The 27896-nt window shown below is 35.6% G+C and overlaps 2 protein-coding genes across 3 annotated transcripts in view; both read left to right on the top strand.

Moving 5' to 3' along the window:
* The window catches only part of acsl1b (acyl-CoA synthetase long chain family member 1b), a 28521-nt gene extending 17278 nt beyond the window's left edge, over nt 1–11243 (top strand). For both annotated transcript variants that reach the window (XM_084133497.1, XM_084133498.1), the window contains exons 11-21: nt 657–734; nt 819–953; nt 2460–2594; nt 3080–3175; nt 3253–3325; nt 6700–6788; nt 7200–7316; nt 7611–7754; nt 7836–7937; nt 8048–8119; nt 9526–11243. In XM_084133497.1, the coding sequence (XP_083989623.1) occupies nt 657–734; nt 819–953; nt 2460–2594; nt 3080–3175; nt 3253–3325; nt 6700–6788; nt 7200–7316; nt 7611–7754; nt 7836–7937; nt 8048–8119; nt 9526–9666 (1182 nt within the window). In that variant the 3' untranslated portion in view covers nt 9667–11243. The remainder of the gene's footprint in view (nt 1–656; nt 735–818; nt 954–2459; nt 2595–3079; nt 3176–3252; nt 3326–6699; nt 6789–7199; nt 7317–7610; nt 7755–7835; nt 7938–8047; nt 8120–9525) is intronic.
* A 1822-nt stretch (nt 11244–13065) lies between these two features.
* LOC311094693 (pre-mRNA-splicing factor RBM22-like) lies at nt 13066–27873 on the top strand. The gene is made up of 10 exons (XM_084132814.1): nt 13066–13140; nt 15859–15912; nt 16981–17010; nt 17081–17213; nt 19800–19900; nt 19978–20150; nt 24005–24205; nt 25279–25529; nt 26490–26606; nt 26961–27873. The coding sequence occupies exons 1-10, from the start codon at nt 13087–13089 to the stop codon at nt 27080–27082; spliced, it is 1236 nt and encodes a 411-aa protein (XP_083988940.1). The 5' UTR covers nt 13066–13086; the 3' UTR covers nt 27083–27873.
* Nucleotides 27874–27896: the final 23 nt, after the last annotated feature.

Genomic DNA, 27896 nt, shown 5'->3' with positions numbered 1-27896 from the left:
TTCTTCTTCAACTGTGTTTTGATCTGTAGATTCTCTACTCTTTCAGAAGATGTGTAATAGCGCCCCCTACCGTATAATAGTGAAAATTGTGGGAAAAGAGTTAAATGTAATAATTTATTTGCAAGCACCATCCTCCAGAGTGACTGGACCTGTGATAATATGTTACCGTTTCTGAATATTTAGGATAAAACATCTAGGGATGCACCGATATGAACATTTTAGCCGATAACCGATAATTCTTTATATTTCAAAGCCGATAACCGATATATTGGCCGATAAATCTAAATCCAAATTTTTATATAATTTTTGAGAGCCTGATTACAAAAACAAAAGCCTCACCATTAAATCCATGTCTCAAACACAATTATAATGATGTTCTCATGATAATTTTATGTAGCCGATATGACAGACTTGTATCACTTTACTGTATTTTCCTTTTTTGAAGTGATTCCAATCATATTTCAAGCAATTCAAACCCATCATGTTGAACAGTTGCGCATCTGAAGTGTTTCAGCTGAAGGAAATAATACATTATTTATCGGCTTTAATATATCGGACAAATTTTCTGATCTGGCTGATAACGATAACATTAAAAATGAACCGATATGATGGCCGATATATCGTGCATCCCTAAAAACATCACTTTTGTCTTCCAGATGGCTTGTCCCATCAGCCCTCAGGACGCGCACATCTCCTACCTGCCGCTGGCACACATGTTCGAGAGAGTCGTACAGGCAAGTTCAGGGCGCTTTTCTTTATTCAAGCTTTGTTTTCAGTAAATGCATTATCTCTGATTTGGATAATCCGCTGTTCCCCAGGGTGTGATTCTGGTGCACGGCGCTCGCATCGGATTCTTCCAGGGTGACATCCGCTCTCTGATGGACGACCTCACGACCCTGAAGCCCACCGTATTCCCTGTGGTTCCTCGTCTGCTGAACCGCATGTTTGACAGGGTGAGAACACAGATCAGAGACTGGCTTAAACTCGCTACTGGAAACAGGATTGTAATTTTGCATATTTATATTGATTTTCATATTTTCTTGCCGAAAGCATGACCCATGTGCGTAAAGCAGAGGGGGAAAAACTGCTGCTTTTTCTAAATACATTTAAAATGCATAAACATAATTAAAATGTATTTTACAGACTTAAAGCAATATCGAATGACATATCGAATATCTCATTATTCAACCAGTTATTGCATTTTTCTTCAATATCGTGCAGCCATTATTAAAATAATAACAAAAATAATTATTTTTTATTATTATTTAATATTAATATGAATAAGTATTTGATCATAATAATATACATAAATAATATATTTTAAAATAATAATAATATTTTAATAATATTAATTAATAATTCAAATAATAATTATAATTAATAACTTTAAAATATATAAATATTATAAAATATTATTATTATTTTAAAATATAGATTATTATGATCAAGCACTTATTTTATTTTACAATGTAATAGTATTATTACAATAGTAATATATTGATTTGTTTAATTGTATAATAATACTACTAAAATAAAAATATTATTCTAAATAATAAAAATAATAATGTATTATAACTATAATTATTTTATATTATAATTAAAATAACAAAATATTTAATTATTACTATAAAATATTTATTTTTAATATTTTATTTATTAATGATGAATTTTTATTTTACTATATTATTACAATAGTAATATTTCTTGATTTAATTTATAATAATAAAAATGATTTATTATTATTATGATTACACATTTTTATTTTACAGTGCAATATTATTACAATAGTAATATATTTATTTTATTGATGCGTTTAATTTCTTATTAAAATAAGTAAATACAAATATTATTTTGAATAATTATAATTAAATACTAAATGTATTTTACAGTACAATAGTAATATTTCTTTATTGATTTGTTTATAATTAAAATAATAATACTCAAATAAATATATTATTTTGAATAATAGAAATAATAATGTATTATTAAATATTTACTATAAAATACTAATATTAGTACTAATATAAGTACTATAAAATATTTATTATTATTATTTTATTCATTATTAATGATTAATTTTTTTTACAATAGTATTACAATAGTAATATATTTCTTTATTGATTTAATTTATAATAATAATAATAATTTATTATTATTATTATTATTATGATTACACATTTTTATTTTACAGTGCAATAATATTATTACAATAGTTAAATAGTAATCATTAAAATAAGTACATACAAATATTATTTTGAATAATAATAATAATAATTAAATACTAAATGTATTATTTTACAGTACAGTAGTAATATTTCTTGATTGATTTGTTTACTTTTTGTAATTAAAATAACAATAAAATAGTAATTTTGTCCCGAGGGAAATATGTGGTAACCCTTCCCGGTTATGATCCGTGTGTGTGTGTGAGATGACGCAGTGAAGCCTCTCTCGTCTCTCAGATCTATGGTCAGGCCAACAGTTCCCTGAAGAGACGCGTGCTGGAGTTCGCTTTCAGGAGGAAACAGTCCGAGATGCTGAGCGGGATCATGAGGAGAGACAGTATCTGGGACAAGATCATCTTTAAGAAAGTCCAGGTATTATTGACCTGCTTTATTGCAGTAACAATAACAATAGGGAAATACAGATTCATACAAAACACTTGAATTTGCCCCCTGTAGGCCAGTGTTGTGTACAGAGTGTGTTGATGTGTGTGTGTGTGTGTGCTGCCCCCTGTAGGCCAGTGTTGTGTACATGAGTGTGTCATGAGTGTGTTGATGTGTGTGTGTGTGCTGCCCCCTGTAGGCCAGTGTTGTGTACAGTGATGTGTGTGTGTGCTGCCCCCTGTAGGCCAGTGTTGTGTACATGAGTGTGTTGATGTGTGTGTGTGTGTGTGTGTGTGTGCTGCCCCCTGTAGGCCAGTGTTGTGTACATGAGTGTGTTGATGTGTGTGTGTGTGCTGCCCCCTGTAGGCCAGTGTTGTGTACATGAGTGTGTTGATGTGTGTGTGTGTGCTGCCCCCTGTAGGCCAGTGTTGTGTACATGAGTGTGTTGATGTGTGTGTGTGTGCTGCCCCCTGTAGGCCAGTGTTGGAGGGCGCGTGCGGATGATGGTGACTGGAGCCGCACCGGTGTCAGCGCCGGTTCTCACGTTCCTGCGAGCGGCGTTGGGCTGCCAGGTGCAGTTTAACTCTTAACACACACATTTACATGTGTTTTACCACAGTGCTGTGAGGTAAATGTTGTCGTCTCGCAGTTTTATGAAGGATACGGACAGACCGAATGCACTGCCGGCAGCACCGTTACACTACCAGGAGACTGGATTGCAGGTACACACGCATTCTAACACACTCACATGCATGCACACACACACACACACTCACACTCACACTAACACACACACTCACATGTTGTGTTCGTGTTTTATGGGGACTTTGCATAGACGTAATTGTTTTTATACTGTACAAACTGTATTTTCTCTCCCCTTACACTAACCCAACTCCTAAACCTGCCCATCACACACACACACACACACACACACACACTAACCCGACTCCTAAACCTGCCCATCACACACACACACACACACACACACACACACTAACCCGACTCCTAAACCTGCCCATCACACACACACACACACACACACACACACACACACACACTAACCCGACTCCTAAACCTGCCCATCACACACACACACACACACACTAACCCGACTCCTAAACCTGCCCATCACACACACACACACACACACTAACCCGACTCCTAAACCTACCCATCTCACACACACACACACACACACTAACCCGACTCCTAAACCTGCCCATCACACACACACACACACACACACACACTAACCCAACTCCTAAAGGGCCGAGCACCTCCGCAAACTAATAGAAAATAATCAAAATAATCCTAGGTTTTTATTTAACACCGTGGCTAGACTAACAAATAAACAGAAGTCACCCGAACAAAATATCCCGTTACAGTTCAGTAGTAATGATTTCATGAACTTCTTCACTGAGAAAATAGAAAGCATCAGAACCACAATTGTAAACGTTCAATCTTCAATCGCACCTTATAATTCAGCCTCAATTTTCCCCCCGCAAGAACAATTACAGTGCTTTACAACTATAGAACAAAAAGAGTTAAATAAACTTATCACTTCATCTAAAACAACAACATGTTTATTAGATCCTATACCAACTAAACTACTGAAAGAAGTGTTACCTGTAGTGGAAGAGCCTCTCCTCAATATTATTAACTCGTCTTTATCTTTAGGTCATGTTCCTAGAACATTTAAACTGGCAGTGATAAAACCTCTCATTAAGAAACCACAATTAGACCCGCATAATCTAGCAAATTATAGACCCATTTCAAATCAACCTTTTATGTCTAAAATACTAGAAAAAGTGGTGTCCGCTCAACTGGGCTCTTTCTTGCAAGAAAATGACATCTATGAAAAGTTTCAGTCTGTATTCAGACCGCACCATAGCACTGAAACTGCACTCGTTAAAATCACAAATGATTTACTTTTAGCTTCTGACCAAGGCTGCATCTCAATACTAGTTTTACTTGATCTTAGTGCTGCGTTCGATACTATAGATCACACAATACTCTTAGATCGACTACAAAATTATATGCATTCATGACCTCGAGACTAGATTACTGTAATGCTTTATTAGCCGGTTGTCCTGCATCCTCAATAAACAAGCTACAGTTAGTCCAAAATGCAGCCGCTAGAGTTCTTACTAGATCAAGAAAATATGATCATATAACACCGATTTTATCATCACTACATTGGTTACCTATAAAGTTCCGTATCAATTACAAGGTATTGCTACTGACTTATAAAGCCCTAAACGGCTTAGCTCCAGTCTATTTAACGGATCTTCTATCGCCCTATAATCCATCGCGCTCTTTAAGATCAATAAATTCGAGGCTTTTAGTCATACCTAGGATATCCAGATCCACCAAAGGAGGGAGAGCATTTTCACATTTAGCTCCGAAACTCTGGAATAGCCTTCCTGATACTGTTTGTTGCTCAGACTCGCTCTCCCAGTTTAAAACTAGATTAAAGACGCATCTCTTCAGCCAGGCATTCATATAACATTTTAAATCTTACTGTTCAAACTACAATCTGGCCTCTAGTTCATAAATGCCAGAGGAGAACTGGCCCCCGACTGAGCCTGGGTTCTCCCAAGGTTTTTTTTCTCCATTGGGTCACCTGATGGAGTTTTAGGACACCATTAGGTCACTTGATGGAGTTTTCGGTTCCTTGCCACTGTTGCCTTTGGCTTGCTCAGTTGGGGATATTTTGGGGATATTAATTTAATTTTATCAATCAATAAATTTACACTAGAAACAACCTTGTTGTGTTATTTTGGTTTAATGCTGTGAAGCTGCTTTGATGCAATCTGTATTGTGAAAAGCGCTATATAAATACACTTGACTTGACTTGACTTAAACCTGCCCATCACACACACACACACACACACACACACTAACCCGACTCCTAAACCTGCCCATCACACACACACACACACACACACACACACACACACACACACACACACACACACACTAACCCGACTCCTAAACCTGCCCATCACATACACACACACACACTAACTCGACTCCTAAACCTGCCCATCACACACACACACACACACACACACACACACACACTAACCCGACTCCTAAACCTACCCATCTCACACACACACACACACTAACCCGACTCCTAAACCTGCCCATCACACACACACACACACACACACACACACACACACACTAACCCGACTCCTAAACCTGCCCATCACATACACACACACACACACACACTAACCCGACTCCTAAACCTACCCATCACACACACACTAACCCGACTCCTAAACCTGCCCATCACACACACACACACACACTAACCCGACTCCTAAACCTACCCATCACACACACACACACACACACACACACACACACACACACACTAACCCGACTCCTAAACCTGCCCATCACACACACACACACACACACACACACTAACCCGACTCCTAAACCTGCCCATCACACACACTAACCCGACTCCTAAACCTGCCCATCACACACACACACACACTAACCCGACTCCTAAACCTACCCATCACACACACACACACACACTAACCCGACTCCTAAACCTGCCCATCACACACACACACACACTCACACACACTAACCCGACTCCTAAACCTGCCCATCACACACACACACACACACACACACACACACTAACCCGACTCCTAAACCTACCCATCACACACACACACACACTAACCTGACTCCTAAACCTGCCCATCACACACACACACACACACACTAACCCGACTCCTAAACCTACCCATCTCACACAAAACCTTCCACATTTTTACACACACACACACACACATAGTCTCTCTCACACACACACACACACACACACACACACACACACACACAAACACACAATCTCACACTCACACACATACACACACTCAAACACAGACACACACTCTCACACTCACACACACACACACTCACAGCCTCTCACACCACACACACACTCTCACACACACAACCATACACACACTCTTACACACACACATTGATGCATGTGAACTCACACACACACACACACACACTCTCTGCCTGTGTATGTTGACTGTTTTCTGGTGTTTTGCAGGTCATGTTGGCGCTCCTCTGCCCTGTAATGACATCAAGCTGGTGGACGTGGCAGAGATGAACTATTATGCCGCTAATGGCGAGGGAGAGGTGTGTGTGTGTGTGTGTGTGTGTCAGTGTTAATATACTATGATAGATCTTGTTCCTATTTTGAATTAGATTTTAGTTTTATACTTTCTGATTTCACTTTAATTTTAGTTAAAGTTATAATAATTTTGCTGTGTTTTTGTTATCATTATTAGTTTTTTTATTTCTAATTTTTTGAGTGTGAGTGTGTGTGTGTTTGCATGTGTTCTTTCTCACATTTGACAGGTTGTTTTGTTGTTTTCTGGCAGGTGTGTGTGAGTGTGTGTGTGAGAGCGTGTGTGTGTGTGTGTGTGTTTGCATGTGTTCTTTCTCACATTTGACAGGTGGTTTTGTTGTTTTCTGGCAGGTGTGTGTGTGTGTGTGTGTGTGTGTTCTTTCACACATTTGACAGGTTGTTTTGTTGTTTTCTGGCAGGTGTGTGTGAGGGGTCCTAACGTTTTTAAGGGATATCTGAAAGACCCTGAGAAGACAAAGGAAGCTCTCGATGAAGGAGGTTGGGTTCACACAGGAGACATCGGCCGGTGGCTTCCCGTAAGACTGTGTTTACAAGCACATTTTACTCTAATTAAGAATTTACATCCACTATTTTGGTGCATAATAATAATAACAAAGCATGATGCAGCTGATTAAATGACTTGCATGTAGAATATACACTACAAACGTTTGGGGTCAGTGAGATTTTTCTAATGTTTTTGAAAGAGTCTCTTCTGCTCACCAAGGCTGCATTTATTTGATCAAAAATACAGTCAAAAATTACTTTGACATGCCATGTTTATATTGCATGAAGACAGAAAGTGCACATAAATCCGCATCTTTTTATTGCAGAATGGCACTCTAAAGCTCGTGGACCGTAAGAAGCACATTTTTAAGCTGGCTCAGGGAGAATACATCGCTCCAGAGAAGATCGAGAATATTTACATCAGGAGTGAAGCTGTGTCACAGGCCTTCGTACACGGAGACAGTCTGCAGGTGAGACAGTACCGCTCAGATGGAGGCATATGCATAACATGGCTGTTTATTATTATTTATTTATTTGATCTTTCTCTCCAGGCCTGTCTGGTTGCCATCATTGTTCCCGATCCGGACTATCTGCCCGGCTGGGCCAAGAAGAGAGGCATCGAGGGCTCATATGAAGAAATGTGCAGAAATAAGGTAGTAAACGTGCAGATCTCGCACATCATGTGACCATTTGCATTTTGTTCGCTTTTGTATGTGTTGGTATATTTCTCCATAAACCGTTAATAAATGTGTGATGTTTTCAGGAGGTAAAGAAAGCTATTCTGGAGGACATTGTCAAATTGGGTAAAGAAAGTGGCCTGATGTCTTTTGAACAGGTGAGTTTCGTCTTTGTAATGAAATGTATAAAGTTATGATCTGCTAATGTTTTTGAAAGAGTCTCTTCTGCTCACCAAGGCTGCATTTATCTGATCAAAAATACAGTCAAACCGTGAAATATTATTACAATTCTAACTAGCTGTTTTCTATGGAAGCTTGTTTCCGCCACAGAGTGAAAAATAAAAAAGGTATTTTCAAAATCTCACAATTCTGACTTTTTATCTTAGAATTACGTGATAAAAAGTCGCAATTGCAGGTTATTAAGTCAAAATTATGAGATATAAACTCGCAGTTGCGTGTATATACTTGAAATTCTGACTTTTGTTCTCAGAATTGCATGTTTATATCTCGCAATTCTGACTTTATAATACGTAATTGTGTGTTATAAAGTCAGAAATGCGAGATATAAACTATTCTGAGGTAAAAAAAAAAAAAGTCTCTTTTTTTCTTAGAATTGGACTTTATATCTCACAATTCTGAGAAAAGATGTCAGAATTGCGAGATATAAACTCGCAATTGCATGTTATAAAGTCAGAATTGCGTGATATAAAGTCGCAATTCTGAGAAATAAAGTCAGAATTGTGAGATAAAAAGTCGCAATTATCTTTTGAAATGTTTTATTCTGTGGCGGAAACAAGCTTCCATAGTTTTCTATGTGAATATATTTTAAGTGTAATTTTATTCCTGTGATCAAAGCTGCATTTTCAGCATAATTACTCCAGTCTTCAGTGTCACATGATCCTTCAGAAATACATATTATTGTGCATTGCACTGGTTTATTTTTAATAAAAAGGGGGTAACAAAGTAGTAGCATGGTAAAAACATGATAACATTCAAAACTTTAATGTGCATTTTCTCATTAATGAGAAATTATTGATCGGATACAATATGGGTTTAGTTGAAAAATATTAAGTTATGACTGTTTTATAAGCTTACAGTGCACACGGTCATTACAGTTAATGCATTCTTGTTGAAATAAAAGTATTCATTTCAATTTTTTTTTTTAAAGATCATAATACATTTTAAATGGTAATGTTTCATAGTTTCCACAAACATATAAATCTGCACAACTGTTTTTAACATTGATGATAATCAGAAATGTTTATTGAGCAGCAAATCATCATATTAGAATGATTTCTGAAGGATCATGTGATGCTGAAAATGAGATAAATGACATTTTACTATATATTCACATAGATTTACATTTTTTAATTGATTTTACACATTTTAAATTGTAAAAATTTCACAATATTTCTGTTTTTACTGTATTTTTCATCAAATAAATGCAGCCTCTGTGAGCAGAAGAGACTTTTAACAACTCTTATTTATTTCACACTTTTGACCGCAATTGTATATATTAATCATTTATTAAACGATGAACGTTTTCCATCGTCTTCACGTTCAGGTGAAGGACATTGCTCTACACACTGAGATGTTCTCCATCCAAAACGGCCTCCTGACGCCCACCCTTAAAGCCAAACGTGCCGATCTCAGGGAACACTTCAGGACACAGATCGACCAGCTTTACTCCAACATCAAAATGTAAACCCGAGGAAGAGCCTCAGATGAGCTGGTCTGGGTTTCACGACTGAACAGAGCGATCAGAGACTTAATGAGCCTGTTGTTTAATAAGATTAAATACCCTAGATCCGTTCTGTAACTCGAAGGCTTCGACTCAGGCAAACATCCCATATTTTCACACCACCTGACTATTTTAAGAGAAAAGAAAGAGGATAAACCTAAGCAAACACCTAATTCTGTTAATGAAGACAAAAATATTCCTCTTTAATTTGAGTGCAATTTTCTTCTGATGATATAATGTGTAGAAAAGCCAAACATGATGTCATGCTTAACACACACAGCTAACCTTCATTTTTTTTAAAGTTTGTGGCCTCAAATTTTTAAATTCAGCTTCTGTAACGATCTCGCATTGTGTATATGTGTGTTTGAGAAATATTTGTACAGTCTCAGGGAAAAAAAATGTGCCTTATTAATGGACTTCAGCTGCATTTGAGTGTTATTGATGAGAGGGGCTAACGCACACATGCTAACAAATGAAGCTAATAGTACTGTAAGTTACCTCAGAATCGACATGAAGTGCAAAACACTTGGTGGAAACTGGGAAATATTTCAAGATGTTGTCTTCCAGTAGTTTTAATGGTCTGAAGTCTTTTTCAGGACATGAGGTTAACTTAAAATAAAAAAAGGGAAGAGGTTTTTATTTTAGAAAAAAATACTGTAATCGGGCCTTTATTCAAGAAACACAGGCAAAGCAAATGTGTTCAGTTTTATTTTTCTACATATTTATGTAGAACTTTTATAATGCGACATATTGTTCCAAAGAATAGTGCCTTGTACAAATGGTTCATAATGTGATTTTATGAATGATTTACTCAAATTAGTTTTGCTTGTGTTTCATGAATAAGGCCCACTCACGCCAAGGACGATTAATATATCGATAACTATGAAGATATAGTTCTAAAAATCAAAATGAAAGAATAGCAGAGTCCACAACTATTACGATAATGACAGAAACAATATAATTTGAATAAATTTCCGAGCGATTTTTTAAAGCTTGATGAACGATAAAAATGACAACCAATCAGAATCCATCCTGCTTTTAACGCGGGAAGCATTTAAAGCGGCAGTGCGCTTAGAATAAACAGACATTATGCTAATATAGCTATGATTAAAGCTATCGTTATAGTCATCGTTCTTGGCCTGAACGTGCCTTAAGTTTAAACACAGCCAAGTATCAATCAGCGGTGATTAATATGAATATCTATCTATATAAGCCATATGCTGTGTATATGATGACTTTATTTTTAAGACGGCTTGCATTCTCAGCACAAACCGCATCCAGTTTTGTTGCATAAGTGCTTATTTATTTGAAGGCTTTAATGGCAGATGATATTATGTTGTTTTCAGGTGTATTATATTATATTATTATATAATATTATAAGCGTGACAATCTCATATTGTTAGGAGCTTTCTACATGCGTCCTTATATTTCATTGGTTGTTCATTGTAATTGTGTGTTTATTATGCACAGGTTGTTTTTGTTGTTTGTTTTAATCACGCTTATGACCTGTAGATGAGCCAAATAAACTGTGTGTGTGTGTGTGTGTGTGTGTGTGTGTGTTAAAATGACTCTGATAAACAAAGATTATTGTACTCAAAAACATTATCTTGATATTAATGTAAATTCCCCATGCAAGAGGTGTACATGAATGAAATTAAATATGATTTATGGTAAATGAACAATTGGTTAAATATGTTTGTTTTTTTACACTTTGCTAAAATGAAATTGTTGGTTATTTTTATATCATTTAATGTAACTAAAACTGTTTATTTACAATTTTCCCTTTTTTGTTTGAACTGCAATCAGAAATAATTTAGTAAATATATAGCGTATTATTGATTATTCTTGATATGGATTGCTTTAGAAAGACTCAGTTAAACAGTGGTGCACTGTAAGAAGTATATGGTTAATAAGTTACTACAACATATGTTTTTACATTGTTGTAACTCATCAAAATAAGTTAAGCAATTTTTTTGTTATACAAGATTCTACTCATTTTTTAAGTTAGTTTAATGTCATTTAAGTAAACAAATTACAAACATCCAAGTTGATTGTACATACATTTTTTTTTTTTTACAGTGGCTATTGAATTAATAAATTGTAAATTTAAAATATTGTTAAATGAAATGTAGCAAAATAAAAGTCATAAGATGTACGTTTATTATGTTCCTTTTAGATGGAAATGTTTTATGTGCTACTTTTTATTGATTTATTTATTGGTTTTAATTTAAGTTATTATTGATTAAGAATGTTATTATTATTCTATATATAGTTATATAAATAGAAAAGGCATGCAGTGTATTTCACAGGACCATCCAAGCAAGCAGTAACAAATACACAGCTTATATTAAATGCATTTATTAATTAATTTATTTACTAATAGTCGGCTATATTATTATTGGATTTAAATACAAAATACTATACATTTTATAGAATTATATATGTCAAATATTTGCATGTCCAAGGCCTGGTACACACACCTGCCTTTTTAAAAAAATTTTATTGAATATTATTGGAACAAATTAGTTACAATACAATTACAATCCAAAAAAAAATCTTGAACAAAGTAATATAACAATGGATAACATGGAAGACAAATATATAGCCTATAGGCCTACATTATACTATATATATATATATATATATGTGTGTGTGTGTGTGTGTATATATATATATGTATGTATATGTATATATATATATATATATATACATTGATATGAAATTAAATATAAAGATGCAATAAATCAAACTATGCTACATTCAAAAGTCCGTCATACAATTTCACATTTTTTACACTTTTTATTGTTATTTGTTTTGGTGACATAATCAAGTAAAGTCATCAAAAAAATATTAAATTTGGGCATTGTTAAGGAAAAACTTTTTTGAATAAAATGTTTTGCCAATAAAATAATTACATTCACTATATATATATATATGAAGAGTTCAGATGCAAAAGCCTCTAAGTGCCATCTGAAATTTTCTTCTTGAATGATCATTTAAATAGCAATGCAAATGACCTAATTGTCATTTAAGTGAAATTACTGAACTTAAATATACGAGCTTGATAAAAATTATCATTCAGGAAGAAAATTTCAGATGGCACTTAGAGGCTTTTGCATCTGAACTCTTCATATATGTATATACATATATTTAGTCATTATATATTTCCTATATTTTCTCACTACAATATGAGAAATAACAGATTATATCACACAATGTTAAGGCAATATCCAATTCGGTTTTGGCAGCAAGGAATTTTGACAGATCAGACCAAAATTATTTGACAGAAAAAAAGATGATCAACTAACTCACGCACCTGCCTTTGTAAATAGAATGTGTGACGTCGTTGCGTCATTTCCACGTCGTGCGTGCGCGCGGCCGAACATGGCGACGTCCCTCGGCTCAAACACCTACAACAGACAGAACTGGGAAGATTCGGTATGTTTTAATTTAATGAATTTATCGAAAATGTGACGCACTGCAGACTACTTCAAAAATTTCTTCGTTTCCTAAAAGAAAGAAACATTTTCATGACAGTTTTAGAATAGCGAGTACTACGCGCGTGCGTGGTGGTCAAATACTCATTAGAATATAAAATAAATAGTTAATGAAGTTTACGTAGATATCATTTATTTTTTTATTTTTTTAAATAAATGTCCAATATTTGTTTCAAGAAATGTCTTTACATAAATGTCAAATATTAGTTATGGATTTTTGACTATCAGGATTTATTGTGCAGTCCACAAACTAATCATTTTAGAAGAGAAAATGAAAAACTGCAAAACCAAACAAGCTTAAACGTTGACAAAGGGATCGTTAAGGGTAAAACCTATAAAATATCATGAATAAGGTCACTCTATCTGATGCAACAAACTGCTTATCTGATTATTGATCATTAAAACTAACTTTTATTTTTATATCTTTGTGTATTTTGTCATTAGGTTGTATAATATTGTCTTCATGAAAGCATTTTTCTCATATACCAAATATTAGCAAACGATTATTAATCCAAATAGTCACTTGTCACATGTTATGGCATCAGAATTAATGCTGCAATCATAACTGAGATTTGGGATTTGTCTGAATGTCGTGCACACAGACTGTGATGAGAAAAGTATATGAGTTGAATTGTCTGTCTGATCGTGATTGATGAAGTATCATCTGTGCTGCTGTGATTGCTGAATCTATCTTTAGCTCGTCTAATGAGGTGAAAGACATGCTAGAACTTGTTGATGGAGCAGTTTATACAGAATCTGTGAAGATAGCAATAGCATAGAGATTGACCCTCATATGATCATAGATGCAATATTGCTGGAAATAGGTCGACATGTGGCGATTAAGCATGTCTGAAATTATGAAAAATGTAGTGATGTTGACCAGCTCTGAAGTAAAACAGCCATGCGTTGCATATTTACATCATTATATATATATAAAAAAGTTTTCTAACACACTTTTCAATTTTGTGATTTATTCAAAAAAAGAATTTAATCATGAATATCATCACTTTTTCTTGAGCTTTTACCCAAAAGAAGCATTAACTAATCTTGTCATTAACCTTCCTGTACTTTTCGGTCAGTTTTGACCGAAAATTTTTACGTTTTTTATTTTTATTTTTATAGAATTTTATAGAATTTTTTACTTCATCGGAATGGCTTCAACGAAATTTGGTTAAAATTTTGGCACTTGCTATGTAAACACGGACATTATTCGAAAAGGTTGAATAGTCCTGAAAAAAATTGTCACACTTGTGTTGTTCGCAGTTAAAAATTTAATTTCATCTAGTGGACGTGTTTGGTATTGCGGCCAAACAATATCTTACTTTAAGTTCATTTTTTGAGATATAAACCCTTAAATTTGGAGCACAAATTGTTTAGATTCATGGCTTTGATTTTCTTGCAGTTTTAGAGAAAAACGCGTTTTTGAAAATATACATTTCATATCAAAATTGAAAATAGTATTTTTGTGCATTTTTTTTATAACAATAAACGTAAAATTCTGTAACTTTTTTTAAGTTCACTTTTTAAAACTTGTTTCACTCCAGCAATAATCTGCTAAGTGACGTCTTTGAAAAGAGATCAAACTGAAGTCTGTGCTCTAAAGCATTGAAGATTTACGACAGTTTAAGTTGGAAATTGAATGCTCAAAAAGTGAATAAATGGATTATAAATACAACATAAATACATTTTAGTACTATAAAATCCCTTAAAAATACAAAATATTAAATAAAAAACATTATCAAACTAAAATATAGTACATTCATTGAAATAAAAAAGACACTTTTTTTCTCAAGTGTCTGAAACGCTTCGATCAAGGATTCAGTGTCTCTAAGCCCCGCCTCTCTGAGAGCTGCTCTGCTCTGATTGGTCGGATGGCCCAGTCTGCTGTGACTGGTCAGAAACCAAACGCTCATTATCATATCTGAATCTCAGCTCTTGATCTCAGTGATACGAACAGTAACAATGGCGTGAGTTTTACCGTATCAGTCTCAGAAAACAGCGTCTTCTCGACATGAACAACACTGTACTTTGATCTTTGAAACTTTGCATACCTTTTACATTCACAAACAGCTGTATTACACACTGCATGAAATACAAGTTTGATTCAACCATCAAAATATGAGGAAAATATTTTAAATATGCGGGAAGATCAAAACACTAAACTTATTAACACTAAACTACAGCTACAGGTTTTATTTTACTTAGCATAGAAAAACAAACACTTAAAAGAAAAGCATACAATGACTCCATATTCAGTTTTTAATATTTTGTAAGTTCTGTCTTGTTTTTGCATGTATTCATAATGTCTTTGTATGGCAGCTTGGACAAAAATTATATCTTGTTTCAATCACAAACACAACTATGCAATATGCTGACAAAATCTTTTTTAATAATATTTGAATAAAGATGCCAATTTTTCTTTTGGCCACTACTGTACATCAACAATATAAATGATCCTCTGGATTAGATCTAGCTATATTGTATTTATTATTTTGTCTAACATATATATATATATATATATTTCAGTGCCACAGTGTCTTGGGCAGACAGCGAATATTAATAATATTTTTTTAAGCATTTTTTATTTTAATTTTAATATGATATTTGTCTAGTGTCTGTACATTTTGTTGTCCTGATTGTCCAAGTGTTCTCCCTCCAGGACTTCCCTATTCTCTGCCAAACATGTCTCGGGGAAAATCCATACATTCGCATGGTAAGTCGGATGCAAAATTCACTTTTATATGGTGTTTACATAATAAATGTGTCTATGGACACAACCACCAGACAATGAAGAAAATCCATTCACTCCTTTTTTTTATCCTCAATATCCAGTGTTTTTTATCCTCAAACGCTCTCAATAATCAAGCCGTTTGGATTTTCTGAGCAATATGATGTCATAATGCTCATGCTCCGCCCACGACCACTGACAGACTGTCCCGTATTAGCATATTTCCCGTATTAGCATATTTACTGTATTAGCATATTTCCTGTATTAGTATATTTCCCATATTAGCATATTTCCTGTATTAGCATATTTCCTGAATTAGCATATTTCCTGAATTAGCATATTTACTGTATTAGCATATTTACTGTATTAGCATATTTACTGTATTAGCATATTTCCGCCCTCAGCCATTTGTATACAATGGATATGAGCAGTTGCTCATTATCATTTAAAGAGACATGCACCTCATTATTATTTAAAGAGACCTGCACCTCATTATTATTTATAGAGACATGCACCTCATTATCATTTAAAGAGACATGCACCTCATTATTATTTAAAGAGACATGCACCTCATTATTATCATTTAAAGAGACATGCACCTCATTATCATTTAAAGAGACATGCTCCTCATTATCATTTAAAGAGACATGCACCTCATTATCATTTAAAGAGACATGCTCCTCATTATCATTTAAAGAGACATGCACCTCATTATCATTTAAAGAGACATGCACCTCATTATCATTTAAAGAGACATGCATCTCATTATCATTTAAAGAGACATGCACCGAAACAGGTCGCTGTGAACAGAGCTGTTTTTGAGGAGGTTAAAGGGTGTTGTTTTAAACAACCATTGAGGAATTTGAACCAAAGTATGTTACAAACTTTACATGAACACCCTGAAGAATCATACCAACTTGTGGAAAATGTGCATCCGATGACCCCTTTAAGTAACCAGCAAAAAGCTCTGTATCACTATTAGGTGCACTGAAACTATTTAAATTTGAAGCATTCAATCAATATTCATGAATTACACTATTTTTGTTTTTGCAGACTAAGGAAAAGTATGGCAAAGAATGCAAGGTGAGCTCAGCATGTAGCCTTGGGTTAAAGGGATAAAGCAGAGCAAAGCGGCTAAAGTGTGTATTTTCAGATATGTGCTCGTCCCTTCACCGTCTTCCGCTGGTGTCCCGGCGTACGCATGCGCTTCAAGAAGACGGAGGTGTGTCAGACCTGCAGTAAGATGAAGAACGTGTGCCAGACCTGTCTGCTGGACCTGGAGTACGGTGAGACAACCAGAACCAGAATTATTTTTTGTAATTAATTACATTTTTAGTAATTTCATTATGTGCTTTTGTCATTTTCTGTGTTTTTTATATTACCTTTTAGGTTTAATTATTATTTTTGTATTATTTATTAAGTGCTCCTGTCTGCCTTGCTGCTGGTTTGCATCTGTAAGCTCTGTGAGTCAGTCAGACCTGATTTAAAAAATGTTAAATAATTATGATTAGGCAATAAATTATAAACACAAGATGTGTGCTGTAACCGTTGGTCATTGAGATTTGCCTTAAAGAGTTGCCAGGGTTTCCCAAAATTGGGTTTGTGAAGGAAACTACAAGGGTTTTGGGAAGTTATGAAAGGATAATAATACAATATAATTAATAATATTACAATAAATAAATTATTTTAAAATAAAAGCAGTCAAAATAAAACACTACATTTATATATATATATATATATATATATATATATATATATATATATATATATATATATAAGCAATTTATTAATATTTTGAATTAGGTTTTATTTATATATTATATATATATATAATTATTTTTTTATTATTTCTTTTGTAATTAATTAAATATGTATTATAATATTCGTTATGTGCTTTTGTCATTAGTTATTTTTTAATATTACCTTTTAGGTTTTATTTATTTTTATTTTTATTTATTTCCAGTTAATAATTTTATTGCTTCAACTTAAACAAAGTAAATGAAAATTACCATTTCAATAAACTGAAATAAGTTTATCAACTGACATTTTATTTCAGCCTTACTTCAATTAACAGAAATGTTTTTAATAGTTTAGTTAACGATAATACCCCCCCCACACACATACATACTGTATACACACACACACACACACAAATATATATATGTATATATGTGTGTATGTGTATACAGTATATATATGTGTATACAGTATATGTGTGTGTGTATACAGTATATATGTGTGTGTGTGTGTATACAGTATATGTGTGTGTATGTGTATACAGTATATATGTGTGTATACAGTATATGTGTGTGTATGTGTATACAGTATATATGTGTGTATACAGTATATAGGTTGTCATGAGACAGTGTATATATATATACACACACACTACACACACACACACACTACACACACACAGACACACACACTCACTCTCACACTCACACACACACACACACACACACACACGCTCAGTGTATATATATCCTCACCTAAAGGATTATTAGGAACACCATACTAATACTGTGTTTGACCCCCTTTCGCCTTCAGAACTACCTTAATTCTACGTGGCATTGATTCAACAAGGTGCTGAAAGCATTCTTTAGAAATGTTGGCCCATATTGATAGGATAGCATCTTGCAGTTGATGGAGATTTGTGGGATGCACATCCAGGGCACGAAGCTCCCGTTCCACCACATCCCAAAGATGCTCTATTGGGCTGAGATCTGGTGACTGTGGGGGCCATTTTAGTACAGTAAACTCATTGTCATGTTCAAGAAACCAATTTGAAATGATTCGAGCTTTGTGACATGGTGCATTATCCTGCTGGAAGTAGCCATCAGAGGATGGGTACATGGTGGTCATAAAGGGATGGACGTGGTCAGAAACAATGCTCAGGTAGGCCGTGGCATTTAAACGATGCCCAATTGGCACTAAGGGGCCTAAAGTGTGCCAAGAAAACATCCCCCACACCATTACACCACCACCACCAGCCTGCACAGTGGTAACAAGGCATGATGGATCCATGTTCTCATTCTGTTTACGCCAAATTCTGACTCTACCATCTGAATGTCTCAACAGAAATCGAGACTCATCAGACCAGGCAACATTTCCAGTCTTCAACTGTCCCATGTTGGTGAGCTCGTGCAAATTGTAGCCTCTTTTTCCTATTTGTAGTGGAGTTGAGTGGTACCCGGTGGGGTCTTCTGCTGTTGTAGCCCATCCGCCTCAAGGTTGTGCGTGTTGTGGCTTCACAAATGCTTTGCTGCATACCTCGGTTGTAACAAGTGGTTATTTCAGTCAAAGTTGCTCTTCTATCAGCTTGAATCAGTCGGCCCATTCTCCTCTGACCTCTAGCATCAACAAGGCATTTTCGCCCACAGGACTGCCGCATACTGGATGTTTTTCCCTTTTCACACCATTCTTTGTAAACCCTAGAAATGGTTGTGCGTGAAAATCCCAGTAAATGAGCAGATTGTGAAATACTCAGACCGGCCCGTCTGGCACCAACAACCATGCCACGCTCAAAATTGCTTAAATCACCTTTCTTTCCCATTCTGACATTCAGTTTGGAGGTCAGGAGATTGTCTTGACCAGGACCACACCCCTAAATGCATTGAAGCAACTGCCATGTGATTGGTTGATTAGATAATTGCATTAATGAGAAATTGAACAAGTGTTCCTAATAATCCTTTAGGTGAGTGTATATATACACTGTGTAATTAATTATATTAGTTAATTAATTAATATTAACTTAAATCATCACTGGTACTTCGAGTAAAAATATTTGACGTCAAAGAGGTTCAGCTGACAAAAACTTTTGGTAATAATGGCCTTAAATAATGTTTTTGTCTCCTGTTATATGTGTACAGGTCTTCCAATCCAGGTCAGAGACACGGGCTTGTCCATCAGAGACGACATGCCGAGATCTGACGTCAACAGGGAATATTACGCTCAGAACATGGAGAGAGAGGTGACGTCTCGTGACAAACCACATCTCAGAAACACAACGCCAGGGAGCAAAGCGTAGCATGAACTCTTGTGTTTCAGATCCAGAACTCTGACGGCACCAGACCACTGGGGATTCTGGGTAAATCACAGAACCCCAGTGACATGCTGCTAAAGCTGGGGAGAACCACACCGTATTACAAACGCAACAGACCCCACATCTGCTCCTTCTGGGTGAAGGGAGAGTGCAGGAGAGGAGAGGAGTGTCCGTACAGGTCAGCTCAATCATTATGCTAACACTTCAGCCCTATTCAGATGAGACTAGTGCAACATGGGTAAAGTAAAGTCTGAATGTGCATCTCAGTGATCATGACGGACAATGTCAGTAAAGATTACGACGACTTTTACCTTCAGTAAAAAGGTCCGGGAAAATGACCTCAGGTGATACTAATCCCGTGCGAATAGACCCGCTGTAAATATGAGCGTAAATATTTCCTGTTTAAAAGTAGTTTTCCGCGTTTTTTCAAGTATGGAGACGCTTGAAAAAGCATCAGTTGCGTTCTAGACGCTGGGACGAGTCTGTGGCAAAACTCGAGTGTTTCACACACACCATTCAGATCAGAGAGAAGATCGACAGTAGAGGTCTGCATTCCGACTAAAAAACGGTAGCGGTCGGTAACTCTGGTGTAATTTGAACGGGAGCGGTCGGTCATTCAATATCACGTTCCCGACGCCGACGTTCTTTCAGAACAGCATATCTTCGCTTTACCTAATCTTAATCTTATCGACCACCCGGTATAGGCTACAGTCTGCCCTACATATTGTTCGGTTAAGGCCTACATATTTTGTTTAATGACATGTCATATTTTCTTTCTTTCTCTGACACTTTTCCTGTGTTGACAGCAAAATGTTACGAATTTTGATAATACGAATAAAAATAATAGCCTACACTTCTTTTTTTTTTCGCTGCGACATTTTTTCCCCTACTGTCTGCAGCAAAATGTTAAATTTTGTATATTGACAAGGCGAATAAAATAATAATAAAAAAATGTTTGTGCAGACTACATTTTTATTTTCTCTGTGAAAATGTACATGTGAAATTCTGGGAGATCTATATTAAGCGGGATGGTCGGGTCGGGAAGAAAATTATTCTAAGCAGACAGCGGGTGAACAAATAGTGTATATATAGCGGGAACGGGTGGGTGCGGGATATAACCCCAGCGGGAGCAGGCGGGAGCGGGACTTAAAAAACAGTCCCGCGCAGACCTCTAATCGACAGCACTTGTTAGAGGCACGAAACATCTTTTAGCGTTAGATAAGTGTCTATTACCAACACAATCCAATCTGAAGTTCATTAATACATCGCTCGACCGGACAGAACTGTTTTATATATATAAATATAGGTTATATGTGTTTGCACACGTGATATCAGGAAGCAGCGTAACACACACATGACGACAGGAGTGAAGGCGATGCGCAAATCGAGTTACTCTCACACTTCTGCTAGTTTACTGAGATATCTTATCCTGTGCGAATTGGCCATTAATATTACAGACGTCCTGTGGTAAAATTACATTACTCCATCGACCCTTGTAAAGTTAATCCCGTCCGAATAGGGCTTAGTTTAGTTTATTTAACAGGGACCGGAGTTAGCTAGATCGCTAATTTGCATCTGTAGTCTCTGGGCTGGATGTTGCATTTACAGTTACATTTAAAGGCACAATATGTAACTTTTTTGCTTTAAAAATAGCAAAAATCACTATATCTATGTTATATATATTTTTTAGTTGTGTACTTACATTATCCCGACTGTTTCCAACAACTTTCAAACCAGGAGAAATTTGTAATTTAATTCGAGAAACGTCCCGTTTCATTATTTCCGTTTTGTCGCCGCCAATGCCGTCATATCCGCGTTGTCCCTGGTTTCCGCTCGTGCTGCCATAGCAACCAGAGCTATGAACCAGAGCCGTCTGATAGTAACCAAAGCGACTGACGCGGACAACTGTGTAGTTCGCAATGTCTATTTGCACGCTGTTGTTGTTTCGTTCAAACATTATGGACCATGGCAAGCAGACTTTGGATAAAAAAGGAGAACTAAAACGAGAATCAATATCAGCGCGGTGTTTTCGAGATGCCGAGAGCTCCCATTGACAGTATATAAACGAGAGCTCCACGTCCGAGACTTCGACCGCTTCTACATGTACTTTATTAAACAGGTGAGCACATTTACATAAAACTAATCAATGTTATATAGTTCAACAATGATAAAATGTCAGAATATGATCTGTATGTTATTCTAATGTTGATCTAGTTCACTGCTAGTCTCATACAGACAAACTAACACATACATTTCAACACATTCAAATGCAGTTTAGTGTGCTAGTGTAATGTTAGACCAAGTGAAACAGCGCTGCGTTACCTCACAAGTTTAATTTGTCTAATAAACTGACCTGTGAGTAGTAATTCTGCGTGTAGTTCGGTAGAATGAAATGTCCATATTCCTTTTATATCCGCGGGACTCGCGTCGCGTGTGGAGCTGATAGCTGTCTCTTAGCAATCCCGAACTGCTTCATATCACAGTCATGATAAAAACATCGATGTATTCAGTCATCCATAAACATTATTAGATCGTCGGCTTGACGTTGACGACAAGATCCATAATTCTTAGCAAATGTTGCGTCATCAAACTACGCCTTTGTTATTGTAAATAGGTTAGCGACCCCTAGCGGCGAAAAATGCCATACTGTACGTTTAATCATTTAACAGACGCTTTTATCCAAAGCGACTTGAGGAGAACAATAGAAGCAGTGAAACTAACAATAGGACAACAATATGTAAATGCTATGACCCTTCCCAGTTTGGTCTAATGCAGTGTAAAAAAAAAAATATATAGAAGAGAAGAGAAAGAGTTATATTTATAACTTCGTTACAATAAATGTTCCTTTCGTTTCAATTTTAAAGGTGTTTTTATCAGTGTTATTTATTATCATTTAGATACTAAAGTTATAGTTTGTTGATTTTTTTATGTTTTTATTTTTATATATTATTTAATTTTAATTTTAGTACTTTTTTAGTGATTTAAAGTTACATTTTTGAAAATATATATTTCATATCAAAAATTTAAAATAGTATTTTTGTGCATTTTTCATAACAATAAATGTAAAATTCTGTAACTTTTTTTTCCACTTTTGTTTATTACTTTTTATTTTATAATTTGAAAAATATATGGCTATATAGTTTTTAATTTTTATTTCAGTTTGAGTTATTTTAGTGCATCAGGTTAAACTAAATGAAATGAGAAATGTTGCTTAGGCAACTGAAATAAAATAAATACGTTTTTTATATTTTATTGTATTTCAGTTTAATTTCAAGTGATGAGAATTGTTAGTTTTTTTACTTTTTTGATATTTTGATATAATGCAGGGATTGATTCAACTTTGATTAGACTTGTGTCTTTTTAATTAGAACGACAAGTTTAAATTAATTTCTATGGTTAAATCAAAATCCTGATTTGGCTAAAATGAAATCAAGCAGAAATTCATGTTGTTTTTCATGGAGGGAAACAGCTGCAATGCTGACGACTGTCCACACGGTGGCAGTAGCAGTGTTGTGACCATGTTTAATTAAAAAGCCCATATTATGGCCTTTTACACAGTCTTGATGTTGTTTCAGGCTCTACTAGAACAGGTTTTCCTGCTTGAATGTTGATTATTTTCCTCATATTCTCCATTGTTGCGGCTCCTCTCTTCCCAGTCTGTCAGTAACACTCTGTTTACTTCCTGTCTCTATGAAGCCCCTCCTTCTGAAAAGCACACTGTGCTCTGATTGGTCGGCTGGAGCAGTGTGTTGTGATTGGTCCAGTTTAACACACTACTAACTAACTCAACCAGGCCCCGCCCCTTTATTCTGCGCATGAATTATTATAATGAGGAATATTGTGACGTGTTCGTTCCCGGAAGAAACTCAAGACTACAATGGAGGCGTTTCAGGAGTTCAGAAACACTGACACTGATATAGAGAAGAACTGTGGGACTTTGCAGAGCTTTTTCATGATCAAACTGCAACAACATATATTAAGAAAGCATAATAGCTCCACTTTCAATCACTAAAATAATTTCTTTCTCATCAGACATGAGAAGCCCACAGACCCTGAGGATCCTCTGGCCGATCAGAACATTAAAGATCGTTATTACGGCATCAACGACCCGGTGGCGGATAAACTCCTGAAGAGAGCGTCCACCATGCCTCGACCGGAGCTTCCCGAGGACAAGTCCATCACGACACTTTACATCGGAGGACTGGGAGAAAACCTCACGGACTCTGAGCTCAGGTGGGAGGAGCTTCAGCCGGAGTATGATTGACACCTGAAAGTGTGTTTTCAGTATGTTGGAGTGAAGTTATTAAAAAAACATTTTGTGTAACACTAATGTGCAATGGCATATTGTCATAGTTTTTGTGCGCACTGCATTGTGGGATAGTTGTGCATGCCTTGTGCTCTCTCTGGTTGAATCATGCACTTGTTGTATGTAATTCCATGCATGCAAACTATTATGTTATACAAAATACATAATTGTGAACGTAAAATGCATTTATGCATTTAGCAGATGCTTTTAATCAGAAGCAACTTATATTGCATTCAAGTTACATATTTTATCAGTCCCCTGGGAGTCGAACCCATGACCTTGACGTTGCTAGTGCATCATTTTTTTTGTATGCATGGAATTACAAAATGCACAGGATACATCCAGAGCGAACCGCATGGAAAACAGTATCCCACAATGCAGTGCGCACAACTTCACTTTCCATTTCCATTGTGACAAACACATGCATTAAAAATAACAATTCATTGCAGTTTCTTCTTGATTCATTTAATGGAAACAAACATTTCTACACAAATTGGGTTAAAAAATGCACGCACAAAAAAAACATTGGCGACATATTGGATTGCAGGAATGTGATTTATTTGAGAATTGTGGTTATTTTTATTCACATACCCTTTTTTTTCTGGTGATGTCTTCATTTTGATGTTTTTGACCATCAATACACTGCAACATGCAACACTGTCAACGTGAACTCACACCCCAGAAATCTGAACACACTTCTTTAATACCGCAACATCGTCCGTGTGCGTCACAAGAAAATGCACATCTTGGTCAGAGTGAAATAGATGAGATTAAAGAGTTAATGCATGTTTTATTACGTGTTTAATCGCAATATTGTGTTAATCTCATAATGAGGGTCATGTAAACGTAGTCAATGTTTGCATACTATTTCACATACTATTGTTTTTAAGTAGTTGGCAGTGTGCAGTAATCAGTGCACTAGTTTTCTATTCCAACCTTGTATTTTTATTTATGATTTTTTATTTTAAACACTGTGTTTTTTCTTGGTCTCGTCTCTCAGGAATCATTTCTACCAGTTCGGTGAGATCCGCACGATCACGCTGGTTGAGAGACAGCAGTGTGCGTTCGTTCAGTTCGCCACTCGTCAGGGAGCAGAGCTCGCGGTGGAGAAGTCCTTCAACAAGCTCGTCATTAACGGGCTCCGGCTGGTGGTGAAGTGGGGTCGCGCTCAGGCTGCCAGAGGGCCAGAGGCCACCGACGGGTTCAGCGAGATGGGCACCAGACTACAGCCAGTCCCGGGTCTCCCCACGGGTATGTTGTGTGTGTGTGTGTGTGTGTGTGTGTGTGTGTGTGTGTGTGTGTGTGTTGTGTGTGTGTGTGTGTCACTGCCATATAGGTTGTAATGTTAATGAATCAAAGGGCTTAATTTCCTTATGCAATAAGGAATAGAATAATAATAATAATTTATTTACAATTATAAGTTCCTGTGTATGTGTGCACTTATTGTAATAAAACCATGAAAAATGTCTGGGTCATAATTTGCAATAATTTTTATTTTTATTTTATTTTATTTATTTATTCTATATTTTATTTTTATTTTAGAATGCATTTTGACCCAGACATTTTTTTTATTCATATGAATCATACATGTGTATATATAATTATAGCTTCTTGTGCATATGTGTATTTTATTTTACTTTAATGAAAACAAATTTCTGGGTCATATTGCACCCCAAAAATATGCATAAATAAAGTAAAAAAATAAAAATAATTTTTTTTTTTGGAATGCAATATGACCCAAACTTTTTTTCCACATATATAGAGAAAATAAAAATATATGAAATAAATATTTTTATTAAATATTTGGGAATGCAGTATGACCCAAAAATGTTTTTATATATAAAGAAAATAAAAATAAATGAAATAAATATTTGTATTTTATTTTTGGGAATGCAATATGACCCAAACATGTTATTTTCATATATAAAGAAAATTAAAAAAAATGCAATATATATATTTTTTGGGGGAATGCAATATGACCCAATTTTTTTTAAATGAATCACCCACTTATGATAATGAATAATATTCCCTATTTATTGTGATTTATTGTATATATTATTATAACACTGGTGTCTTTTGTCATATTGCTGTTACTTTGCACCGTGACTAACACCACCCCTTAACCATGGTAAAATGACTGTAAAGCACGGTCTCTCACAGCTCATTGGTTATTTGATTGATCTGTGTGATTATATCATGTGTATATCGCAGCTCTACCGCCACCGCCTGCTCTGGAGGAGGAAGCGTCTGCCAACTATTTTAACCTGGACCCGAGCGTCTCTCCTGCGCTCATGAACATCAGTCTGCCACCAAACCCACCAGCGCCCGGTACACACTTCACCTCCACTCACACACTTCACCTCCTCTCACACACTTCACCTCCACTCACACACTTCACCTCCTCTCACACACTTCACCTCCACTCACACACTGCATGCTTCCACATATCGGCAAAAAACATCTCTATGGTCCTAAAGTAGGCTTCATTTTCTTTTTGCAAAATAGATACAATACAACCAGTGCTGTTATTGTTAACTGAAATTAAAATGATTGAATACCGTTTACCAATAATATGCATTTGCATTTTGATATTTTCATGAAAATTTAATGGAAACTAAAATGATTGAATCTGCCCCAAAATGGCTCTTGCATGGTTTTAAAAGTGTCTGGTTGTGGTTTCAGGTTTTGTGCCTCCCATGTTCCAACCCGTGGGTCCTCCTCCACCTCCTCCAGGCCACATCCATTACCCTTCCCAGGATCCTCAGCGCATGGGTGCGCATGCTGCCGTTCGCCACAGTGACTGATACGAGGCCTGTTATTGAACTGTGAAGGTGATGTCATCAGGGGGTGGAGTCTAACCTGTGACATCACTCTGAGTGATTGACTGGAGCACTATGGGAAGTGCCAGTACTGGTATGGTAGTGTGAGACATCATCGTGCTGAATCTGTGAGCTGTGTTAAGAAGAAACGACTCACAGTGAGTTTACATTGAAAACGAAGCACTGTTTACGAATATGCATTTGCATTTTGACATTTTCATGAAAATTTAACCCATTTCCCCCCAAATTGTAATTACTGTTGTGCAAAAAATCTTTTTTTCCACATTAGAGTTATCAGTTGTTGCATTACAGTAGGTAACTGAGAATTTGGGTTGATAATTAATGCTTAATTAGTGCTTTTCATGCAAAAAAAAAATCTTTATGATCCTAAAGTAGGCTTCATTTTATTTTTGCAAAATGTGCTTTTTTATTTATTTGATGTTGATTGTGAGATTCACAAACCCACACACACATTTCAGTCTTGCATCTAGAGATTTAACAAGCATAAAAATTGTCGAGTATGCAACTATATTCAAAAACATTTTTAACGTGAGATATTTGTGTAGCCACTGTCTTGCATCAAAGAAAAAACATATATTTTTTTGTTTTTCTGATTATTTTCAGTTTCTTATTTTGCAATGAATTTTTTTTTTTAATGAACTGTCAGTTCAGAGCTTTTCTTTTGTTGTAACATGAAAAAACAACAACAACAAGGACTTTATTGAAAGAGCCTACGGTTACCATTTTCTTTTGTGAACATTAAACTAGCTGTCATTAAATGTACCGTCTGCTCTGTTTT

Source organism: Abramis brama (genome assembly GCF_963993115.1).
Source record: "Abramis brama genome assembly, chromosome: 13".
Classification (NCBI taxonomy): domain Eukaryota; kingdom Metazoa; phylum Chordata; class Actinopteri; order Cypriniformes; family Leuciscidae; genus Abramis; species Abramis brama.
Note: the sequence above shows the minus strand (reverse complement) of the source record. Positions and strands in the feature narration are given on the sequence as shown.

Bases quoted from the DNA above. Each gene is read 5' to 3' on its own strand.
- LOC311094693 (XM_084132814.1), top strand. From the start codon at position 13,087: ATGGCGACGTCCCTCGGCTCAAACACCTACAACAGACAGAACTGGGAA. The intron at 13,141-15,858 runs GTATGTTTTAAT...TTCTCCCTCCAG, and splicing joins GACAGAACTGGGAAGATTCG to GACTTCCCTATTCTCTGCCA. The intron at 24,206-25,278 runs GTGGGAGGAGCT...CTCGTCTCTCAG, and splicing joins CTCACGGACTCTGAGCTCAG to GAATCATTTCTACCAGTTCG.